Raw genomic sequence first — 23,764 nt, 5'->3', positions numbered from 1 at the left:
TCCAATAGAAACATCAGATACAACCACGAATCAGTGTATACATGTACCAACCACTAGCAGACTATATAAGGTCCCAGCGACCTCAGACAAGGTTTGCTGCTTCTCTTGTTCAGAATCTCCTAGGAGACAGATAGGCTCAATCCACACATTGGACTTCTGCAGATAAGGTCCTAACTTGTCCTCTGACAATAGTGTTTGTAGAAAACTTTACTCCCTCTCCTGGACAAAACACGAAGTGCACGGTCCCTGTTAAACACAGTTTAAACCACACACAGAAGATCACTGCTGCCTCAGAGCATCCTCTGATGTAGAATATCTGTTGTAGAGTATCCATGGCGACCATGTTCAGGCCTCGGATGGCGCACGGACTCTGAGCCGAGCCACACCCTTGGCACGACTCTCCCCGTTCTCTTCTTGGCTAAGCCGTCTCCAGTTTTTGCAAAACAACTACAGTCTTTTATGTTAATTAATAACTATTTCCCTGTTTGGATAAACACGTCCACGCAGCCGCCCCAAAATAAACGTGATCATAAAATACGAGGCGCGTGCTGCGTGTGATACGGTCCTTACTACAGCGCCACCCCTTGGTTTACAAGGGCAGGGGTCGCACTGGAGGGCAAGGGTTGCTCTGGAAGGCAGGGGTCACACTGGAGGGGGCAGGGGTCGCACTGGGGGGCAGGGTTGCAAGGGGGGCAGGGGTCCCCCCGGGGACTGGGTGGGGCGTGTAATGCAAGGACAAGGGCGCGGTTTACAAGGACACCTCAATATATGAATGACAAATGAATACCCGCGCCGCCTCCGCCCTCGTGCAGCAGAGTGAACATTAGAGATCGCACAATGAACATTAGAGATCGCACAATGAACATTAGCGATCGCACAATGAACAATAGTGATCGCACAATGAACATTAGTGATCGCACAATGAACATTAGTGATCGCACAATATTAATAACATTTACACTGGTGACCTTGGGCCCTGGCACAGGTGCCCGAGGTCACCAGTGCCAGGACACGCGGTTTATACTGACAATGTTTGTAGGATGACAGCGTCAGGGCAGTCATGAATGGCATTATTAAGGAATATTAATAATGTTGTACCCTTCTAAGCCCCCTGCCCACCTGGGGTGCTATAGTGCACCCCAACAGGTATTATTGACAGAACATTTAAGCCTGGCTCACCAGGGCCCGTTAAGGCAGGGACAGTGTGTAAAAATCATTAATATCGGATATTAATAAACACATATTATATATTGATCCTGTTCATAGCAGGCTTACCTCGCCCTCCCGTGGCGAGGTAAGCCTGCCTAACCCACCCTCCCCGGGATGTATGTGGTGTGATGTGTATTTGTGTTGAGTTGAATTGTGTTTTGTTGTCAAATTATGTGGTGTGGAATGGAAATGTGTGGAGTTGAATTGTATGGCATGGAACTGTGTGGTGTTGAGTGCAATTACGCTGTATTTATGTGGATTGTTGCTATGTGGCATAGAGGGGTTTTATGTGGGGTGTATTTATGTGATATTGAATAGAGTGTAATTATATGGCATTGAATCATGTTGCTTTGAGTGGTATAATGTGGAGTGTAATTATGTTGGGTGGTGTTCAATTGTGTGGCGGTGAATTGTGTGGGGTGTAGAATTAGGTTTCAATTTCAGATTTCTCAACTTTCTAATTGCGTTTGCTCCTTAATAAAGAGGTGCACAAATGAGCAGTTTCACAACGAGAGACTTTATCCCTGAACAGCCCAAAGCAGTGCCAAACAACAAGTTATAAACATCAAATCTTTAAAGTTAGCATATCGTTTGTTGCACAAGTCAGTTCTTAATCTCAGCTGAAACCCTGGGGAGAAGATGTGGCGTAAGTACATGAGCTTCCGGCTTCGGAACTGCAGAACCAAGTCCGAGTCTTGGCGACGCTCAACCACCGGTGATTCTGGGCAAAGCGTTGAATCTCCCTGTGCTTGTGAAATTTAAGTGGCGCTCATGTAAAGCGCTCCAAAATGTTTGTGTCATTCGTGCTATATAAACAATTTAAAAAGAAAAGTCAGTAAAACAGCATAATTCCATTTATGTGACTGGTCAAGCATATCCATGGAGTTAAAGCTCGACCTAAACAAGAGTGCTTTAATTGCGTAGGCACTGTCAGGTACTCTGTACCTGCACTTTTTTAATTATGAAGGAATAGCATGGGCACTTCTCAGCACTGCCCTCAATGTTTTTAATGCGAGAGTACCACCACATCTCAGCAGAAAACAGGAAGTCTGGGACAAGAAGTACCTACGATTCTATATTTCCATTTTAAGCACTGGTAAAAACTCTCCTCACGGTGCAAGCTACTTTCTGTGTTGCAGCCTTTTACTGCCTTCCCTTTCACCAACCTCACCTCATCACACCAAGGGTGTTCACGGATCCACTGGACGAACTTCTCAAACGCCACACACAGACAAATGAAGGGGCTTCGGTTACTATAGATAGGTGATACCACTCCCTTGCAAGAGCGCAGCCCTCCTTGTCTCTGTGCAGTATGGACACTCCTTACCCCATGATCCTACCTCATTCCTTATCAACCATATCTAACACCTGCCTTCTGCAGCTACGTCCCTCTTCAAGCCTGCAAGTATAGCATTACCTACGTCAAGTTACACAAACTTACCTGCACATCCCCAGGGAAGTAAACCACATGGTGTGGGGTTGCTCCTCGTAGTAGCAGCAACTCTGTGGGGGTTGGAACCAGCAGTCTTACGGTGGGGAACGTGCTCATGGTTCAGAGCAATGAAGCACCCAGACAAAACAGCAGAGGACAGCTTGGACTGGGTTAACCATAGAGCAAAAGTGCATTAGGGACCGATGGGTGTGATTTTACACCGCCATGCCAAATGCATACGGAACCCGCATTTTCTTAGGTCTAATCATGGCAAACACGCACCAATGGCTCCTCTCATTACTTCTATAAGATCAACCGCATCTAAGTCAATGACATAGAAATAGACTGTAAGGCCAAGCCCCTTTAGTCTGAGATTGTTGAAAGAGACGAGGGACACAGCATACAGATTGGTTAGTACCATGGGCTCAGAATGGCCACACACAAGCTCAGATTCCCAGACTGCACCTGGTCAGAGGAAGGGGGATACATCGAGAGTCACTCAAGCGTAAAGTGGCTGTGTAGGTAGGAGTGTGCAAGCACCTCAATAGGGAGAGTAGGGTTCTGATATTTGGCTACCATGCCTTTTAATTGGGTTTCGTCTCACAGACTTTTCCTGTCGACAAGTAATGACCAGTGTCCATTTCTTCTGAAGCGTTCTTGTGCGCAGGCGTCCCAGTTGTTCCTCTTATCTCCGGAATGTAGGCGGCATGTGCGCTCAATGTTCATGCGCACATGAGCTCAGCCCCAACTGTGAGACACCGGAGGAGATAAAATAAAACACTGCAACATGGAGGTAAATGGGAAAGGCATGCAGCGACATGGGAAGAGGTGGGAGGAATAAATGTTGCAATAAAATGCAAGCAGCAACAGTACCGAAGCTAAAAATAGGCAAACAATCACACAAGCAGGAAAGAAATAGTCCTCCAAAGAACAGATAAACAACCAAAGCATAAAGATACAGTACTTGATCCGTGCTCCTGGGAGGAAATGAAAGAGAAAAAGGAGGGACATAGAGGCAGGACTGACCACTAGCCAGCAAGGATTTTTAAAGGACACTGAAACAAACAAATGAAAAGCAGTGGGCGGGGTGTAAGATCACAAAGAAGTATACTAAAGTATACTACAGTATACAAGAGGTCGCGAATGCCTGACCTAAAAACATGTAACACTAGGTCTAGGTCCATGTTTCCTATTATGTGAATGAGACTATGTGGCATGAAATACACACTTCTAGGGATCACTGGCCTATGAAACTTGAATTGTATACTTTCTACATAAGAAGCAGAGTTGATAAATAGAAGCTGTCTTTATCTAATTGCACACATTAAAAAAACATTCAATGTATAACAACTGCATGTATACATAGGAAGTATATTATTGGGGAAAAAAGCTGTTTTCTAAAAAGAAAACGGGGCATCAGGTTATTGGGTATATATCATTGGTAATACTAAGAGACCTAACTACATTCATGACATATTTTGACATGATCATAATAAGAACAATTACAGTTGTTACTAATGTATTTCTGTCTGTGTTTAATCAAGAATTATTAATCATCAATGCTTGATTTTGGTTAAGGATATTTATTTAAAAAAGACCCTTAACTTTAATACATACAGCTAGGATTTAGCAGTGTATCGTTTTGCTGCTTTTGAATGTAAAACGGTATTAATTTTAGAAATGTTATTGTATATACAGATTTATGTTTTACACGTCAAGTTTATGTAAAATTCTCAAGGAAAAAAACACTTAAAGGCTAGTGCCATTTCAGTGTCTTTGTGATCAGTCATTTAAACATTTGAGAGCGAACACGAGTTTCAAAACATTGAATATGTATTTGTGTTTTTAGAGTGGACCCCTGGCTTAGAAGGATATAGTCTGAGCAGTCGAAGAAACATAGCACTCAGGAATGATTCACCTTCGAATGGGGTCCTCTACTCAAAAGCACCTACCTACTTCTGCGACCAGACATTAACATTTAGGTAAGTACATGCCAGAGGAGGAGTGGCTGAGGACATACACTGAAAGATCTATGCATCTGCATATCCAAAGATCATAGGTGCTAGATACTGTCCTTTTTACTGTTTGATTCATTAAGATTGAGACTCCAAGAGCAACTTATAATGTGTAACACAGATGTGCAAGTAGCAACCTAATTCAGGTACTTGGATTCTGCTACCACTTTACCTAGTCTAGAATAGAAATATTTTGTGGTTTAGCACACAATTACTCCCCAGCACCACTAGCTTTTGGGAGTGTCCCTACAGTTTCAGACTGACTACAGGACCTAGTTTATGGCCCAGAACAGCCGCATTCACTGAAAGCTACCATACGTGTGTGGTCTGTTTACATTTAGCAAACCACAGGAGATGATGGACGGAGTGCTGAAACTTTCAGACACTCCAGTCACAGATCTGGGTTGAATCCATCCTCCTTCTTTAGCTCACTTCGCCACCCCAGTTCAGACACAGCTATATGCAAATCAGTCTTGACCCTGTGACTCATGAGAACAGTCCAGCCCAAAATGCCTAGCTATGTCTTCCCTGGACTGGAAACAAGCATCCTGGGACTGGTTTCGGGATAACACCCCTCATGAGCCAGGCTGGCTTGAATCCAGTGGCAAAGTGAGCAAGGGACCCATGTCTGGGCATACCCTGCCAACTTAGGGTGAACAAAGCATTTATATACTTTGACACAATTTTGATCAGAAAGTATGGGGTGGCTAGTCTATATTTTTCAATTATTTTGTTTAGTCCTTGAATATGTTGATGGTATATTAACCTAACGTGGTGCAGGATAAAGCTCAATCTTGGATTCACTAAATAGATTTCTTGTCTTGGGTAATGTTAAGATTTCCTCTGCATTTTACAATTATTCAGGCTTCTTTTAATTAATTAAAACTTGTTTTTCTAAAGAAACCATTAATACATACATTTACACATAAAGTACATTTAACACACACAAATGAAAAGGATAAAGCAAGGACGGCGAATGCATGCACTTTTTTCTACAATTATTAATTTACACCACTATCACTAACTTACATGATATTATACTCATTCAGTAAATATTATGAATAAAAACAATACTATTTAAGTTCATATTTATTCAAGGTTTACACAATTCCAACCCATACAAGCCTCTTAAATAACCATGTACAATAATTTAAATGTTATCACTTATTTTAAAGACAGTGAAAACCTATATAAGTGCCAACAGTCTTGTCTTATTTCTGCAGTGCATTGTTTTTAACTAACTGAAAATAATCCCAGTAATGATTACCCTGACGCTTATTGATATATTTTACCCCACAAATGTAGTCACTGTTTACATTTCAATGAAACAAGCAAGAATCTTGCAGTTAGTGCTCAGTACCCAAATTCTCAAAGATAGCAACATGTGCAGTTCTAATACAAAAAGAAGAGTCTTTTCTAGCAGGTCCTTAATGATATCATACATTATAAAACTGGGTCTCCCAGAGTAAGTCATTGAGTACATTTTAAAACGGTGTTTGTTTTGCAGTGCAACAATAGCAGCCTTGTTCGAGCACCCCAACACTTAACCCCTTCGAGGCTGATGACGAGCTGGGCTCGTCATGGTGTAGCCTCCTCAAACACTGATGACGAGCCCAGCTCGTCATGAACAATGGGTTTTTTAAAAAGTCAGCATAGCAGCAGAAGAAGAGTAGCGCGCATGTGGTTAAACATATTAAAAGTAGAATATGTGCCAATAGAACAATGGACTGTTGAGAGCTCCATTGAAGACAATCGAGTTGCTCCAGGCTTATAATGGCTGGTATGTTCTAATGGTCTTATAGTACTTCTGCCGTGGGCTATCCCAGTAATTAAAGGCCTTCTCCCTTGTTATAGGCCTGAGCCGCATGGTCCTCGGCAGCGGGCTATGAGGCTATATTAAATAACTGAAACGGAAAGTGAAGCCAATCTCTACAAAAAGGAGAGCAAGACCCATATGGTCCTGCATAGCCTTAATAATATATTCCAATAGGGGGGCGGAGCTAACTCGCAACCAAGATGGCTGCTTGAGCCTAGAGCTCCCTCGCTTCTACCACTATCCTGTTAATTATCCTTTTACTAGCAGTGGTCTACGTAATCAGTTTGCCCGGATTCGTGTGCCAGGGACCGCTGACAGGCGAATTTCAGCCTCTTACCCTGCCTGGGGTTGTTGCGGCGGTCCGTTGGGCCTGGGCGGAGCGGTGTGGCCTGCTGCGGGACAATCTACGGGCCCCTTGGGCGGCGTTGCACTAACGCGCGGCCTCGATCATCTGGAGTGCCATTAAGGAGACCCGCGACTGCCCCTGGGCTGAGTGCGGCGGTAAGACAGGGGGAGTGTGACGTGCCACTTGGAGCCTCTGACTGCGGCCGCACTACCCTGCGCTAGTGCCCAGCTTCAATCGGGCCTCCGGTACTGCTGCACGGGAGCGGGGCCCAGCGGCCGGCTCTGCTGGTTCTGGTGCACGGCGCGGGCCACCTGGTGGCTCTCTTACACCCACTGGGCGCCCGGGTGACTCGTGGCTGCCTTCCACGGACTCGGCTGGGCGGATCGGCCTGTCGGCCCTGAGGCTCTGGGGAGGCCCCCCCCGCTGGAGGAGAGAAGAGGGGCCGGGACTGGCGGACCCTGGCTGCTGGAGCGCTGTGCGGCGAGACACCGTCCGTTGAGGCTGACTGCGACCTCCCTGCCCTAGAGTGCTACGGCAAAGCCTAGTTTTGCCGAGCCGGTGAGCCTCGTGGAGCGCGAGTGGGCCTGTGGACATTGTGGATACCGATACGGTGGGGGACCGGTCCCCGGGGGCCCATTGAACACGCTGAGAGGGCGAGAGGGCTCCTATTGCAGATATTTGAGACTCTGGCTTGACTGCCTGCCCACTGTGCTCTGGTTGTATGCTGAGCCCTGACCTCTAGCTACTGAGACTCTTCGTGGCTATAGAACTCTTGGCTTTGCGAGCAGTTCCACTGGGTGGTGCTGCCTTGCTACGGTCGGGACGTGGGCGGTGACAGTAGGGGAGAAGGTCCCCTCTGCTTCCATGCACAAGAGAGCTGTGGCGCTGCCCTGACGATCTGGCCCCGGTTCCCGGCTACTACAAAGCCTCTCTTTGCTGCCTGAGCTGCGTCGCCGGCTGGTGTGCGTAGTGCATTGCTCCTGGCCACGAGAGGCCTCTGGGCTTTCCGTGACTCTTGCTTGCTGGGAGCCGCGGTGCCGCCATGGGACGCCCGGATAGAAATCAGCCTAAATTGACTTTTGACAACAAAGGGTCCAAATCCAGCGACCCCTCCTTGGGGACGGAGAGAGGCGGAGCTGAGTCGGCTGCAGAGAGCGACCCGAAGGAACCGGACATTCGCAGTATATTTCTAGCCATGGAAAAGAATCTGCAGGGCGGGATCACCTCTGGGTACAAAGATGGATGCCCTCACGTACCGCATGGACGAGATGGCGGAGCGGTTGGACAAAGACGCTGAATGCCTTGATATGTCTGAGCGCCGCATAGGAGAGGTGGAAGGGGCGCAAACCGCTCTCGACTCCGAACATAAGCAGCTCGGCAAAGTGATCCAACTCCTGCAGGATAAGTCTGAAGATTTGGAGGCGCGGTCTCGCAGATGTAATATACGCGTTACGGGACTGCCGGAAAGTACGCAGACAGGAAACATGGAGCTGTTTGTCGAGGCTCTTCTGAAAAAACTGTTGGGGGAGACGGTCTTCTCGGACATGTTCGTTATCGAGATGGCACACCGTACCCTGGGCCCAAGACCCAAACCCGGGGCCCCCCGTGAGCCATTTTAGCCAAACTACTTAAGTACAGGGATCGCGACACAGCGCTGAGGCTTGCCAGAGAGAAGCAGCCACTGACCTATGAGGGCTCTACGCTCTCTCTTTCATGATTTCACTGCGAGGGTGCAAGAGGTGAGGCGACAGTTTGTGCCAATTAAGCGTCAACTCCGCGAACTGGGCGCTGATTACGCTATGCTGTACCCCACCAAGCTACGAGTCAATCGCCAGGGGAAGTCCATGATCTTCACGTACCCGAGAGCACTCCAGAAGGCTCTGAAGGACTGGCGCAGAGAAACGCGACATTCATCGGAGAGCGGACGTCCTGAAGGCTCTGTAGAAGGCTCCCTGGACGAACAAGACTGAGATTATGGACTGCGATTACAAGGGGTCCTCAATCCGCCCCGGGAGGCTGTGCATGAGTGTTGTGAAGCCCATAGTGCCTGATGTTGATGTTTCCAGTTTTGGCTGCTGGCACTGATGGCCATTCTCCTCTGTGCCGCTATGGCACTTTGGGCTTGTAGCCGTGCGGGATGGAGGGGTGGGGGTGGGGGGGAGGGATGTAGTTTACAGATGGATAAGTTGCTAGAGTTACCTTATTCGCCGTTAAGGCCTCAGAGTTGCTCTAAACAAACTGCTTAAGTGAGACTAGGGGCCTTGCGCCAAAGCGCCCGCTCCAGATGACATGCAAAGCGATAGGATCCCTACTTGAGAATGGTTGCATGGGGCCTGATTGGGGAGTTGGACAGTTGATCGTGTGGGGGGGTGGCATTGTTAGATATAGTGTTTTGAAGTTCTATATTGTTTAAAGAGCATTGCTGCGTTGTATGTGACCACTTGCTATAACCGATTACCCTTTTTTTGTAGAGGCAGGGGGGCGGGACGCTGCAGCGAGTTAATCAGTGAGGCAGTGTTTACGATTTGCTGTTAGCGGCCTACCTACGCACACACCTTTCTAAGTGAGGCTCCTCTACTTGGGGATCCTCTCTCTTTTTCCCTTTTCCTTTTGTATCGCTTCCAGGTTGGTGGGGGTGGGGCGAGGGGGGGAATCTGGAGATATGATGGGGGTTGTTGCGGGGTTCAGGTCGGGTGGGAAGGAGGGTCGCGGCCGAGTTGGGATTGGGCAGGCGTGTGAGGGGGGGGAAGGGTAGATCTGCATGGTTTTTCTCTAGAGCTGAATGTGGGAGGGGGGGATTGTTTGTTAGTTCTTAGTTCGGATGGGAGTCTTCCTGGCATCGGCATGAAACAACAGATACACTGGACACAGGCATGGACAACGAAATCTGATAATTCACATACCACATATCCCCCGTTATGACACAGCAGAAACACGACACTGACACAATTACATTGCTGACTTGGAACGTTCGAGGCCTGAACGACCACAGAAAGGTCAGGCGTGTGCTTCAGTACCTCTCTAGACATGCGATAGATGTAGCACTACTTCAGGGGACCCACATGCGCCCGATAGCCCAACACTAAATTACAGGGCCTTGTCTAACAACATACATGCTGCTGGTTTAACCTCTCATGCCAGAGGCGTCTGGACCTGAGTGAACCCTAAGGCCTCATTGACATTGACCCCGGTTGATACTGACGGGGAGGGGCGCTATGTAATCACGAAATGCGCCGGAAAGGGAATGACCTTACACATAGTCAATTCTTAAGGCCCTAACTTCCACTGCCCTAACTTCTATTTGAGGTTGGCCTCTAGGGTGCGTGACCTCTGTGGCGAGCATGTTTTATGGGGGGGCGATTTTAACATGGTTAGACAGCCTGCCCTGGATAGGTCTGATGGCCCTGACCGACGCCCTTTGACCTCTGCCAGAGTTCTGGAGGCTGAGATGACACAACTGGGATTGCAGGGCGTGTGGCGTGCTAGACACCCGACTCAGGGGGGATACACTCATTATTCGGCTCTGCATGATATCCATACTCTCATAGACTATTGGTTGGCCACCTCGCACCTCCTCTCTTTGATACAGAAGTGCATGTCGCTGCCCCGTTACTATTCTGACCATTCCCCGGTCCTGGTTACCGTTAGTGCTCCGGCGGGACGACACCCTCCTTTTTCCTGGCGTCTCCCTCCCTACTCGCTTTTAGACAACTCCTTCCGGGAAGAGTTAGCTACTGCAATAGAGGAATTCTTTGACAAGAACGTCGGCTCAGTGGACTCCTTTTTGACGGTCTGGGAGGCTTTCAAGGCCTACGTACGAGGAGTAGCCATATCCAAGCATACGGGCGTTCTCAAATCAATTTGGGGCCGTCTGTCCCTGCTTGAAAACAAGCTCAGGCACATCGGGGCGCGACGCCTACATGACTCTGGCACAGAGCTGCTGCCTGACTTGGCACCAAACGATTCGTGAATACCACGAGGAAGCGGACTCCGAGGTGAAACATCTGGGGAAGTATGCCATTGCGAGATCGTATGGCGAAGGTCAGCGCCCGGGAGCGGTACTGGCGCAGATGGGGAAGCAGCGCAGACAATGCGCGACGACACCTGAGTTGAGATCCCCCCAGACTGGGCAACAGTTACCTGACTAGCAGGTGGCGGCCGTTTTCGGGACTATTATGCTTCACTGTACGCCTCCAGGGGGCCGACTCCGGAGGAACGTATACTGGATTATTTGACGCATATCCAGCTACCTTGACTGACCAACACACATCGCGAGTTCCTGGTTCGGCCATTTGAGAGGGAGGAAGTAGTCTGGGCGTTGTCGTCAATGAGGGCTGGGAGTGTGCCGGGCTGTGACGGCTTAACGGTATCGTTTTACAAAACTTACTCCGATTTGCTGATCCCTAGATTATTGGCGCTCGTTGAGCAGATGGCGGAGGCAGGCGAGATGCCCCCCACGATGCGGGAAGCAATTATAGTTGCTATTCTTAAGCCCGGGAAGCCCCCAGAGGATTGAGCCTCGTATCAACCGCTATCGTTGCTTAATGTTGATGCGAAGATTTTCGCGAAAATTATTGCCAACCTTACCTACAACTTGAGGACTGAGTTTGCGGCATTTCAACATACGCGCCAGGATGTCCCTGCGGTAGCGGTTTTCCTGGTCATGGAAAAGGCCTTTGATTCTGTCAAGTGGACTTTCCTTAAGACTAGTGCTGCGCCGCATGGGAGTGGGCGACCTTTTCCTACAATTACTGTACACGCTCTATGCCTCCCCCTTGGCCCGGGTCCGCATAGGCTCGCTTACAACTGAGCCTTTCAACATTGGCCCTGGCACCAGGCAGGGTTGCCCCTTTCTCCTATCCTGTACGCCATAGTCGCAGAGCCCCTAGCTTGCGCCCTGCGCGAATATCATAGCCACCGCGGTATACGATTCCCCACGTACAACTTGATCGTGTCTACGTACGCGGATGACACTCTTCTATATGTGCGACACCCGGAGGACAACCTTTCGACGGTACTACGTGAGGTGGTACTGTTTAGTTCGCTATCGGGAGTTCACGTGAACTGGAGTAAGACGCCAATGTTCCCGCTTACGCCTGCCACTAAGAGTTGAGTCTGACTACCCAATCTAGTGGACCACAGACTCTGTTCGCTACTTGGGAATTAGGCTGCATACGGACTCGGAGGTGGTCCTCAGGGAGAACTACGGGGTAGCTATTTCTAAGTTGGAAGATAATGTGAACAAATGGATAAATCTCCCCTTGTCATTGATGGGCCGCATATCCTTGCTGAAAATGATCGTGCTTCCTCGCTTCTTATTCTTATTCAGCAACATACCCATGGTCTTATCGGGGACATTCTTTCGACCGCTACATTCTCTGGTGCTACGACTGACATGGGCTGGGAAACAGCCTAGAGTGGCTTGGGACATTCTCGTACATCCCTTTGCGGAGGGAGGCCTGAACGCTCCGGACTTGGAGCTATACTATTGCGTCGCGCAAAGCACGCACGCATATGGCTGGATCCATGGCCCGGCTGATGTGCCGCATTTGCTCATAGAAGCGATAGACGCTGACCCGACCACGCTACCGGCGCTGATGTCCCGCCCTAGAGATTGACGGACGAGCATTCTCGATTCTTTGAATGCAGTGACTCATGCCTGGCACCACCTGATGGATGCTCAGGCCTTCTCGCTGCTATACGCTCCAGAGGCGCAACTAGTCTGGTGTTCGTGGCTCGACCCCTGCAGAGATAGAGGAGTGGTGTCTGCCCTGGCTAAAGTGGACATTGCCCACGCGGGCGACTTATTCGCGGAAGGTAGGGCTCGCACCTGGGAGGACATAGACCCGGAGGGCGCTCCCGGAACTCTTCTTCTCCCACGTTTTCAGTTCCACGGAGTCAGACACGCTTTGGCATATGGTTTTGTTGTAAACGCTAAGACGCCGACTAAAGTAATCACGAACTTGTACCGCATTACACTTATGGAGTGGACAGCAAACTATACTAAGCCTCGCCTGGCATGGCAGGCTGACCTGGCGGCCGACCTCCCTGAGGAAAATGGAGATATTGTTGCGCAAATGTTAAGAGGGTGTCTCTCAACGGTCGCCACCGTTTGACGCATTTTAAATTCCTGAATAGGGTATACCACACCCGAGTGGCTGTTTCGATACGGACTGAGGGAAAGTCCTGGTTGTGAAAGATGCAGGGAACAGACTGCCGATTTTATGCACCTAGTCTGGCTTTGCCCGAAAGTTTCAGATTTTTGGTGCGAGGTCTACGGTGAAGTGAACAGAGTTACTGGGATGACACTGACCCCTAATCCTCTATTGGCCCTCCTGGGGTATTCTAAAGATATATTGCCTGACAGAAGAAGGCTTGTTGACATGGCCTTCTTGATTACTAAAAGGTGTGTCGCGCTCACCTGGATGCGCGGGCCGACCCAGACGCTAGCTAAATGGTCTAGTGATATGCTGTACTGCTGCACGCAAATGGAGCTATATAGCGAACTCCTTCCACCCCGCAACCGCCCCAAGAACTAATGGGCACTGTATTTGGAGAAGAGGGGTGCACAGCAGGCTCATGACCTGAACGAGTCAGACTTAGCTCTGGAGTTGGAGGGGTCGAGGAAGGACACAACATAGCACACTGACGTGGAGACACTTACTTAGGGGATACTAGCTGTGGATTCTGATTCTGGGTATTGGGGGGGCGCTGCGAGGACGGTGGAAGTCTACGGCGGGGAGGAGTACTGTACAAGTATCAGCACTGTTTACTGCGAAGGGGACTGAGTCTTATTCTTTGATTGTTATGTCCACGCTGAAAAGTACTTGTGAAGCTGTTGTACTGCACGTGTCAGCTCTTTGTCCCTTGATTGTATGTTTTTGAAATGCCAGTAAATACATTTAAAAATAAAAAATAATAATATATTCCAATATCCAACCTGCCCACATTGATTGGGCGAAAGTGACAATTGGAAATACCAGACCAAAAAATCTCAGCAATGCTTGGACCAATCTTGAAACCACCTCACATTTCTAATGAGCCCTGGCGAGCCCACTTAATGACCAAAAAAGGTGCAAAATAGGCCACTCAAATGTATTACATATCTCGTTAATTATGGATATCCCAACTAGAGAAACATGTAGTTAACAGCAGATTTTGACAATTAGGCCTTAAATATAGGGTGCAGGTACATTAGATAATCAAAATGAATTGTATTGTCCACATCAATTTCCAATAAAAATGAGTGTCAACACCTAAAACAATTCTATTTAAATTATGTTTAAAGAAACAAGACTCCACTGCCTATCAGAAGCCCAAATAAATCTGTTTGTTAAATTGATCTCAGGCTAACATTGTTAGCACAATCAAAGTGCTCAGATAGCATCCTTAGAAGATTGATTGTATAACATAAAACAGAAACTTTTAAGAGTGTGACTTGAGAAGAGGGCTCCGCCTAAATTTGAAAGAAAAGTTTTCTAAGTCAAATGATAACTAGATAAGGAGCTAAATACAACCTCTTTTGACCCAGTATAACATTGTATTCCCTTAAAGAGATACAAAAAAATAATCCATTTATTCAATGAATATTATTTATAAATAAGCATTACAAACAGAAATGGCATATATTTATCGCAATAAAAACAGGTGGTAACCTGCAGCACTTTACTTTAAAAAAATTGATTTGATTATTAATTTCACATGAACAATTCAGGATAATCTAATTTGGAATGGGACCAGCTCCTACCTTTATTCTCCTAAAGGGGGCTGTACTATCACTAAGTCCCTCCTATGGGTGGGACCAGGAAGGGGGGTGGTTACACCTATCCTTTGTCCGGTTTCGCGCCAGAGCTTGGGCTGGAGTACCCCAGCAACTGGTTTGAGCCGGTGTATTCACAAGGCATGTCTCATTCTTTTCAGGCCTGTCCTACCCAATACACAAAATCCTGTCTGGGGTGGTGCTAGCACCTCCCAAGGCAGGAAACCCTTTGTCTAGGCCTCCCTCGCTGGAAGGACTACCAGCAGCAGGAGGTCAGACTCGTGTCTGTGGTGGCAGCATCCATTTTGTGATGCGGAAGCTCGAGTTAACTTTAACCCGGGTTCACAGTTACATACATGTCGTTTCCCTCTAAAAGGGTGGAATGCTACCCCCGTCGCCATAACTGGCGAGGGGGTAGTATTCCAATTCGTATGACACCTTACTCGACATGTTTTGATAATGCTATGCCAAAGTTAGCAATAACCGCGAGGATTATAATGCACTTAAGAGTATATGGTATAGCGTTATCATGGAAACAGCTAAAGGACTTGGTTCCGAAAGCTGCAGACAGGCTCAGCTCATGCTAGAGCACCATCTCACATAATTCTAAGCACTCTGTCTCCAAGATTGTTAAGGCCTGCTATAGGAGTGACTTATAGGAGGATATGTGTCCATTTTAGGGTTAGATATAGGTATACTATATCTAAAGCAAAGGGTGATTACACCACCTTGCCCCAGCTGATTGATCAGCCAATTGTGTCAGATTTGGATGGCCAGCCAGGGGTGGCATAATACATGCTGCAGCCCCTGGTAGGCCTTGGGTTCACTTATGCCCTGGGTACCTATGGTAAACTGTACAAGGACTTACAAGAGTGACCCAATACCAATTGGATATGTACCTAAGGTACATGGAGTCCATTTTAACAGAGAGAGCAGGAAGCCTGGGGTCCAGAATAGCAGGATCCCAGGTCAACTATGTCGAAAACCAGCAAAACACTAGGCAAAAAGTTGGGGGCAACCATAGTCAGATATCCACCTTCCTACACCCACATCCAGGGAGAGGAAGCTCTGAGGGTCCCTAACATCGGGAGAAGCCGACTACCCTGTCTTGGCGTGGACACTGCCTGCTGACGCTGGGGGTGGGCCGCTGAAGTGGAGCTGGTCCCCCGCTTCCCCTGGTGTGGGTCGCCTGGAGAGATAAAATGGCGGCCGCCAGGCTCAAAAAAGAGAAATCAGCGAAAGAAGTTGCCCTGAAGGCCCCGTTACACCCAGCCTCACCGGTGTCTGACAAATCACCGCTCTGCAGCGACGGTGAAGCTCCAGCGACGAAGGCGTTCATGCTCGAGCTGTTTGCGGCCATTAAGGAGGACATCACCGAACTACGCTCCCAGCTGGCGTCAGATATGAGAGACTTGCAACGAGAGGTGGACGGAGTGGGGGAGAGAGTGGCGACGTTGGAGGAACACGACCTGGGTACGGCAGAGGATATTCACCGGCTGCAGCAAGACGTTATCCGCCTTACAGAGCAGAACCTAGACTTACAAGCCCACACCGAGGATTTGTAAAACAGGCCCCAGCGAAATAACATTTCGCTGGGCCCGTCCCAGTGGAAAGGCGAAGGAACGGACTTGCAAGAATATGTGGGGGCCCTTTTTCAGTACATCCTGCAAGAGGAGGACCCACCAGAGATCTAAATGGACAGAGTGCACCGCGTTGGCCTACCAAGGGGTCCTAAGGCCCCTCCTCCAGACATACTCATCTGTGTGCACGATTTTCAACTTAAAGAAAAGATCCTAAGGCGGGCGCGAGATCTGGTCACTCTCCAATTTAGAGACCACCGCCCTGAGCTGTTCCAGGACTTGGCTGCTTCTACTTTGATTAAGCGTTGAAGCTTCAAACCTATCACTAATTTTCTGAAGGAGCAGGGGATCCCTTACTCATGGGGACACCCTTTCCGGCTTATCTTCAAGTGGAAGTCCAAATTGGTCCAGGTCCGATCCTTGGAGGCAGCTTATTCTCTACTGGGTCTGGATAGCTCTGACAACTCGGCGGACGTCGGCGACCCTCCCAACAGACGCCGATGACATTCCACAGAATGGCAACTGGTCGGCAAACAGGCACCAACGTTGAAACCGGACCCGTCGTTTAGTTTGAAGGAGAGGGGAGATGCAGTGGCTTCAGTGGCACTGGTGACTGATGCTCCAGGGGATGGCTGAACCTTCAAACCCCCAATTGGGCCGATCGGGCTTTTGCTAGGCGCCGGACGGGACTGGAGGAAGATCATCTGAATCACCTGTGAGCGTCCCTGTTTCTTCACCAATCACCTTCGGATGATGGACAATAAGTATGTTGCTTTTTGTAGTGTTTTCTGGGTTTTCCTTTTGTGTTTTTCTAGGGGGGGGTTATGTTGGGGGGTGAGGGAAGGGGTGGGTGGGGCTGGTTCCAGGTCCAGGGTCTTTTATGTTGACACAAATGGTGACACTCCTTGCTATGGGCAGGGATCAGAGGTTAGGGTTCTTCTTTACAGGCAGTTGGCTCAAGGGGAGAAGATTTGGCTCACACTTGACACGGCTCAACGGGGGTTCCCCTACCCAGTGTGGTAACCTATGCCGCCGACTGAGTTGCGGATCCTCACACTAAATGTGAGAGGACTAAATAACCCAGTGAAACTGAAAGCGGTGCTCTCCCTCTTGGAGGCTTCCAAAGCGGACATCTGCCTGCTGCAGGAAACACACCTTCTGCAAAAGGACTGCGCCAGGATGCGGTCTCGCTGCTTCCCACACCAATTTTACTCTTCTTCTCCCACTAAAACAGCAGGGTTGGCGATACTGGTGGCCCAGCGGTTTCGAGGGAAGGTCTTGCAGAAAGGGGTAGAGATAAAGGGGTGGTTGTTATCTTATAGATTTTCTCTGGGGGGGACGGCCTTCTCGGTCTGCTCAGTATACGCCTCGAATGAGGGCCAGGAGAAATTCTTCCATCTAGCCCTTACAGAGGTGGCCACATCCCTGACCGGCACATACTGGTGGGTGGGGACTTGAATTTGGTGATGGATACTTTGCAGGACAGGTCAGGACAACAACACTCTCAGACAGGGGCTCTCTCGGATGAAGGACTGGCCAGAATGGGAGCTATGGGTATGGTGGATTTGTGGCGTAGTCTACACCCCCATACGAGAGATTACACATACTACTCTAACGCTCACAAAACCTATGCGCGCCTTGATTACTTCTTAGCTTCCTCTTCCCTGCAGGCGCTTGCCTCCGAGGTTGAAATAGGTGCAGCGACCTTGTCTGACCATTCCCCTACGGTGGCGGTATTCTCCCTCCCTCCACTGACACGAGCGCCACGCTGCTGGAGGCTGAGCGACACGTTACTGCACTGCGCAGAGGTTGTGGAAAAGATCAAGGGGGCTATTAGGGACTACCTACAGCACAACAGCACTGAAGATGCGTCATTAGCCTTGCGCTGGGCAGCTCTTAAAGCGGTCCTCTGCGGCGAACTGATTGCTATCTCGGCAGCCGAAAATGCAGAACGTGCGCGCAAGCGAGAGGAGCTTTCACGGAGGACGGGGGAACTCGAGCACATGCACCAACGGACTGGGGCACCGAGAATCTGGAGGCAGCTGCGGCAGGTCAGACAGCAGTTGGCTGCGCTCGACCAGGACCGGGCGTAATACGCAGCGTTACGGGTGCGACACTTATATTAAACAGGGGGAGACCGATGCGGGAGGCTACTGGGACTGGGACGTGCGCTTCGGGAAACACAGCGGAAACAAACGGTCCGGGAGATCACATCCCAGGACAGGAGGGTGGTCACCGAAGACGTAGACATTGCGGCGGCCTTCAGTGCTTTTTACTCCTCCCTATATACGGGTTCTTCGCTGGACCCAGCGGAAGGGGAGAGATTCTTGGAGTCCATTCCTCTCCCGGCCATGACCTCCGAGCAGGCAGCTTCACTGGATGGGCCTATCCGGCCTGAAGAGGTGATAGCAGCCATCTCGCGTCTCAAATTATCAAAAGCTCCCGGACCGGATGGCTTCTCTTTTGAATTCTTTCGCAGAGCCTGGAATGATCCCGAGGGATCTCCTTGACGCCACTATCTCGGTCATTCCCAAACCGGGGAAGGACCACTCCCGCTGCGAAGCATACCGACCTATCTCCCTACTCAATGTAGACCTCAAGCTATATACTAGCATCCTGGCGACACGGCTTGCACCGCTGATGCCCGGCCTGGTCGACCCAGATCAGGCGGGATTTATCCCCGAGCGTCAGACAGTGGACAACACGGAGAGGGCGTTCGACCATGTCCATTGGCCGTATTTGGAGCAGGTGCTAGAGAAGGCGGGCCTGGGCGACAAATTTCACTCTTATCCCTCCGCGACTGTCAGGGTTAATGGTTGCACGTCGCCTCGCTTTCCCATCGAAAGAGGTACGAGACCGGGGTTCCCACTGTCGCCCCTGCTCTTCGCCCTATATATGGAGCCGCTGGCGCAGTTGATGCGGTCCACTCCGGAGGTGTTCGGGGCCTACGTGCATACCATTAGCCTTTATGCTGATGACGTCCTCTTGTCTCTATCCTCCCCGAATACCTCTCTGCCAGCCTGCGTTGAAAGTTTTGACGCATTCTCTAAGGTGTCGGGATTCAAGGTTAATATGACTAAATCAGAGGCCCTGGACATCTCCTTGGAGGCGCACACCCGGTCCCACGTGCAGAGACGTTTTCCATTCCGCTGGGCACAGACGACGGTTCCCTATCTGGGAATTCACCTGGCGCCCACGCTGCACGACACGGTAAGGGTCAACTACACACGCCTGCGTCTTCTAATCCGTAAGGAGTTGGGCAGGTGGAAACATCTTCCACTGTCATGGTTGGGTAAAGTGGCTGTAAAAATGACGGTCCTACCGCAGATTCTTTATCTCTTCCGGGCCATTCCCTTGCGCCCCCGGAGGGCTGGCTTCGCCAAACACAGGCCGAGCTGGCGCAATTCATCTGGAACGGCAGGACACCCAGAATTAAGCTTAGATTGGCGACACTGCCTCCTGAGAAGGGGGGTCTGGGACTTCCGGACCTTCAGTTGTATTACCAAGCAACTCAACTGCGCACTCTTGTGGAATGGAGCAGATGGGAGTCAGATAAACACTGGCTTTTCCAGGACCAGGGGGTGGCAGTCTGCCCGCTCCAGGAAGTGCCCTTTCTTCGCAGGCAACACCGACCTCTCAATCTTTACGCCTCCTATATCACTAGGACACCCCTTGAGGTGTGGAACAGCACCAATCTAAAGCATGAGCTAACCACCTTCCCGTCCCCTCTTACTCCTCTGCTGGAGAACCCCGATTTCACCCCTAGACAAGACGTTGTGGCGTACGAGAAATGGCGCCCGGCGGGATGCAGAACCTTATTTCACATGTACGCCAGCGACGGCATCATTCTATTTGAAACCTTTGACAAGAATATGGCCTTCCGGAATCGGAGCAGCTTCGGTATTTACAGGTTCGGCAATGGTCGCTTAACAGTCAGGTTCGAGAGGAGGCTGACAGGCGACTACAGCCTTATGAATATTGGCTGCTTATAAGGACTGCGGATAAGCGCCTAATCTCTGACCTTTACCGTATGCTCATAGACAGATACTCTCAGGTATATAATTCGGGTAGGGCTAGATGGGGGAAGGACTTGGGGCGCTCGCTCAGTACTAAAGATTGGGATGGGATCTACTACCGCGCGCGCCACTCTGCCTACCACATGGGTTTGACTGACACGCTCACTAAAATAGTATCATACTGGTACTACACCCGAGAAAGACTACACAAGATGGATCATAGGCGAGAGGCGACTTGTTGGCGAGGATGCGGGTAGAATGGGTCTTTGGTTCATCTCCTCTGGGATTGCGTCCATCTCCAGGGTTACTGGATATCGGTCTTAGACGAAGTCGATCCCCATTTCGATACTGAAGTCCCCCGATTCCCCACCTATGTCCTTCTGGGCCTTCCAAATCCCATTACTTACCCACTAATGTCACGCAGGGGCAGACTGATCACCATCGGGTCGGCACTACAGAACATCCTATCTCTTTGGCGCACCACACATGTTCCCACACTCCAGGGGTGACTTTATCTCTTGTGGGCGGTTCTTGGTATGGAAAAGCTGTTCCTGATCAAGGCAGGAGAAGGTGCTAAATATGCGGAACTGTGGCAGCCGTTCCTATCCCTCTTAGCTACGGAATTTAGAGAAGTCACATGCCCTAGATACTTGCGTCTTCTGCGCTTATCCCAGGTGGAGGGCAGTTGAGCCAGCAGGGAGACTACCTTCTATGGTGGGAGTGCCTGACCTGGACCCTGGTGGGGAGGGTAGTTGGGGGGTGTTGCGTTTAGGAGAGGGTTGGGGCAGGGGGGGCCTTTTCCTTAGTTAAGATTTCTTATATTTTGGTTGCCTAGCCCTGTGGCCTATATGGTAGCATTGTTTATTCTGTCTACACTCGCCCAGAAGTGCATCTGAACGGCTGCCTGTGGGGGGAGGCAAAATGGACTTGAGACATTGAGATCAGCGGTCTGGCGCATGCCCCATTCTTGGCTACGCAGCTCTATGGGCCAGAGGTGAGGGGCGGCGGATACTGGGGGGTCAGACTGCTGTGGGTACCTTCTTATCTGCTAGTGTTCATTTGGATGACTGCAGGGTAGCCTGAGTACGCACTTCACCGTCCCCCCCCCTTAAGACACGGCCGGCCCCATGGGGTTGTAGGCGGCTTGCTGTGTTTAATGCCTGATGTACCACCATGTCCATTGAATTGAGTGCACAGAATCAAGTTATTTCGCCGGCCCTCTGGGTTGTAGGCGCTCTTTGTTTATGACTACTGTTCCAGGAATATTGCTAATAAAACAGATTTAATACTAAAAACAACTTTCTAGGGTACGCATAGTAAGGACACAATAAAAAAAGTGGAAGGTATCCTGCGGAGACCGTGGGTCACAGCCGCACAGCCCCTTCACTTCTATGCTTTGAGTGTAACCTGCCGGCACAGCCAGGCTATGATGTAATAAATCCAGCCTAAAGCGAGTTATTAAAAATCTGTCTTCGGGATTGTAAATAAGAGACAGATAGGGTTCGATACCCAAGCAGGATTTGGTCAGAATGAACGCTCTAACCGAGGGTTTAATCACCTTGCTGTCCTCCCTACGAGACGCCACATATTTCAAGAATTCTGCTTTCACATGGTCATTATCTCGTGGTACCAAGTCTATTGGACGATTAAAAAACTCTGCACAGCCCAGGGCTAACAGGGTATCGCTAACATATTTCACCCATGGAATGTTCATCCCCTGGTCCCGGGCAATGCAATCCAGAAGAATCCCCTTCGTTAATGCTGCCTCTGGGTTCGTCCAGATCTTAATCCAACAAGTGACAGGTTTTAGTGCTATCCTGTCGCTAATGTGACTAACACCTAGTTCCTCGTGAATAATGGAGGACGGGGTGCTCTGTGGGACCTTCAACAGTCTGCGCAGATATTTGTTCTTTTCTGTGTGGATGACTTGCCCATTGATAAAACCGCAAACTTCACTGCCATACAATATTTTGGCACAACACATCGAATTGTAAAGTCTCAGGATTTGTTCCAGGGACCACCGGCCCAACCTACGTTCAAAATTCATAATGGCACAGGAACAGCTAGTTAAAGTGCGACATTTCTCCTCTAATTTATTTTATTTATTTATTTATTTATTTGCTTGTATAGCGCAGGAATTCGACCCCCGAAGGGGTATCTCTGCGCTTATGTTCTTACCAAAGCTATATCCAGAGAGAAGATCATCAGGCAGTGAAAGTGTCTACATGGTGAGAACAGGTGGGTCTTTAAACATTTCCTAAAGGCAGCTAAATTAGGATTTTGCCTAAGGGTAAGGGGCAGGGAGTTCCAGAGGGTGGGGCCTCGGTAAGAGAGGGCTCGGCCTCCCTGTCTTTCCTTCTTGATCCGTGGTACTTGGAGCAAGGATTGGGTCTGAGAGCGCAGAGAGCGACCAGGCTCATAGGGTCTGAAGATTTCTGATAGATACTTGGGGCCAGCGTCAGACAGGCATTTATGAATTATACAGCATATCTTGAACTTCACCCTCTGGCGAATGGGCAGCCAGTGTAGTTTGTTCAATAAAGGACGTGAGGGGGATCTGGGTGGAACATTCAAGATCAGTCTGGCCGCTGTATTTTGGGCTACCTGTAGTCTGCTTAGTTGTTCCTCATTGGTAGAAATAAGCAGCCCATTACAGTAGTCCAGTCTACTGATTACCAGTGCCTGGACTAAAGTTTTCCTATAACAGTCCGCTAGATAAGGGAAAACCCTTCTCAGAAGTCCAATGACCCTAAAGCAGGATCCAGTCACCTGATTGGCCTGATCTTTAAGTGTCAGGGACTGGTCAAGTCGAACCCCCAGGTTTTTTACTACCTCTTTGGGAGTGGGGGCAGGGCCTAGTTCGGGGGGCCACCACTCAGGTGAACATAGGAGCGGGGCCTCTCCAAAGAGCTTGACCTCCGTCTTACCTATGTTACATTGTAGGCAATTAGAGGTCATCCAATGGGATATAGCTCTCATCCCAGCAGCAAAGGAATTTTTAACTGCTGGTGTCAGTGTCTGAAAGGGAAACAGCAGCTGAGTATCATCTGCGTATGATATTGGTGTGAACCCATATTCTCTCACAATTTCAGCCAAAGGGGCCACATACACATTGAACAATGTGGGGCTTAGGCATGAGCCCTGTGGAACCCCCTTGGTGAGCTCCCTAGAGATGGAAAGATGGGAGCCCAAGCGAACACTTTGTGAGCGGCCAGTGATGAAGCTTTCTAGCCAAGCTAGCGCAGTTCCGCCTATCCCTACCCTCTTCAGACCGCTGATAAGAATAGCATGAGACACCGTGTCGAAGGCAGCAGACAAATCCAACAGCACCAGAATCATGGATCCTCCTCTATCCTGTGACATCCGGATGGTATCAGTCACGGAGAGGAGAGCTGATTCGGTGCTGTGGTTTGGTCTCAACCCAGATTGAGAAGGGTCCAGACCGTCTGCTGCTTCGATGTATTTAGACAGGTGGGTGTTAACATGTTTCTCAGTCATCTTACTCAGATGGGGTAGGAGGGAGATCGGGCGGAGGTTGTTCAGGACTGACCATGGCATCGCAGCGTTTTTACGAATAGGGTTCACAATCGC

General features: G+C 49.5%; 1 protein-coding gene across 1 annotated transcript in view; it reads left to right on the top strand.

Moving 5' to 3' along the window:
• The window catches only part of CRLF3 (cytokine receptor like factor 3), a 281,392-nt gene that overhangs the window by 231,246 nt on the left and 26,382 nt on the right, over nt 1-23,764 (top strand). Inside the window, exon 6 of the mRNA XM_086930883.1 lies at nt 4,491-4,623. Coding sequence (XP_086787009.1) covers nt 4,491-4,623 — 133 coding nt within the window. The remainder of the gene's footprint in view (nt 1-4,490; nt 4,624-23,764) is intronic.

The sequence above is a fragment of the Lissotriton vulgaris genome, chromosome 7 (genome assembly GCF_964263255.1).
Source record: "Lissotriton vulgaris chromosome 7, aLisVul1.2, whole genome shotgun sequence".
Classification (NCBI taxonomy): domain Eukaryota; kingdom Metazoa; phylum Chordata; class Amphibia; order Caudata; family Salamandridae; genus Lissotriton; species Lissotriton vulgaris.
The sequence above is the reverse complement of the archived record's forward strand: the minus strand, read 5'-3'. Positions and strand labels throughout refer to the sequence as shown.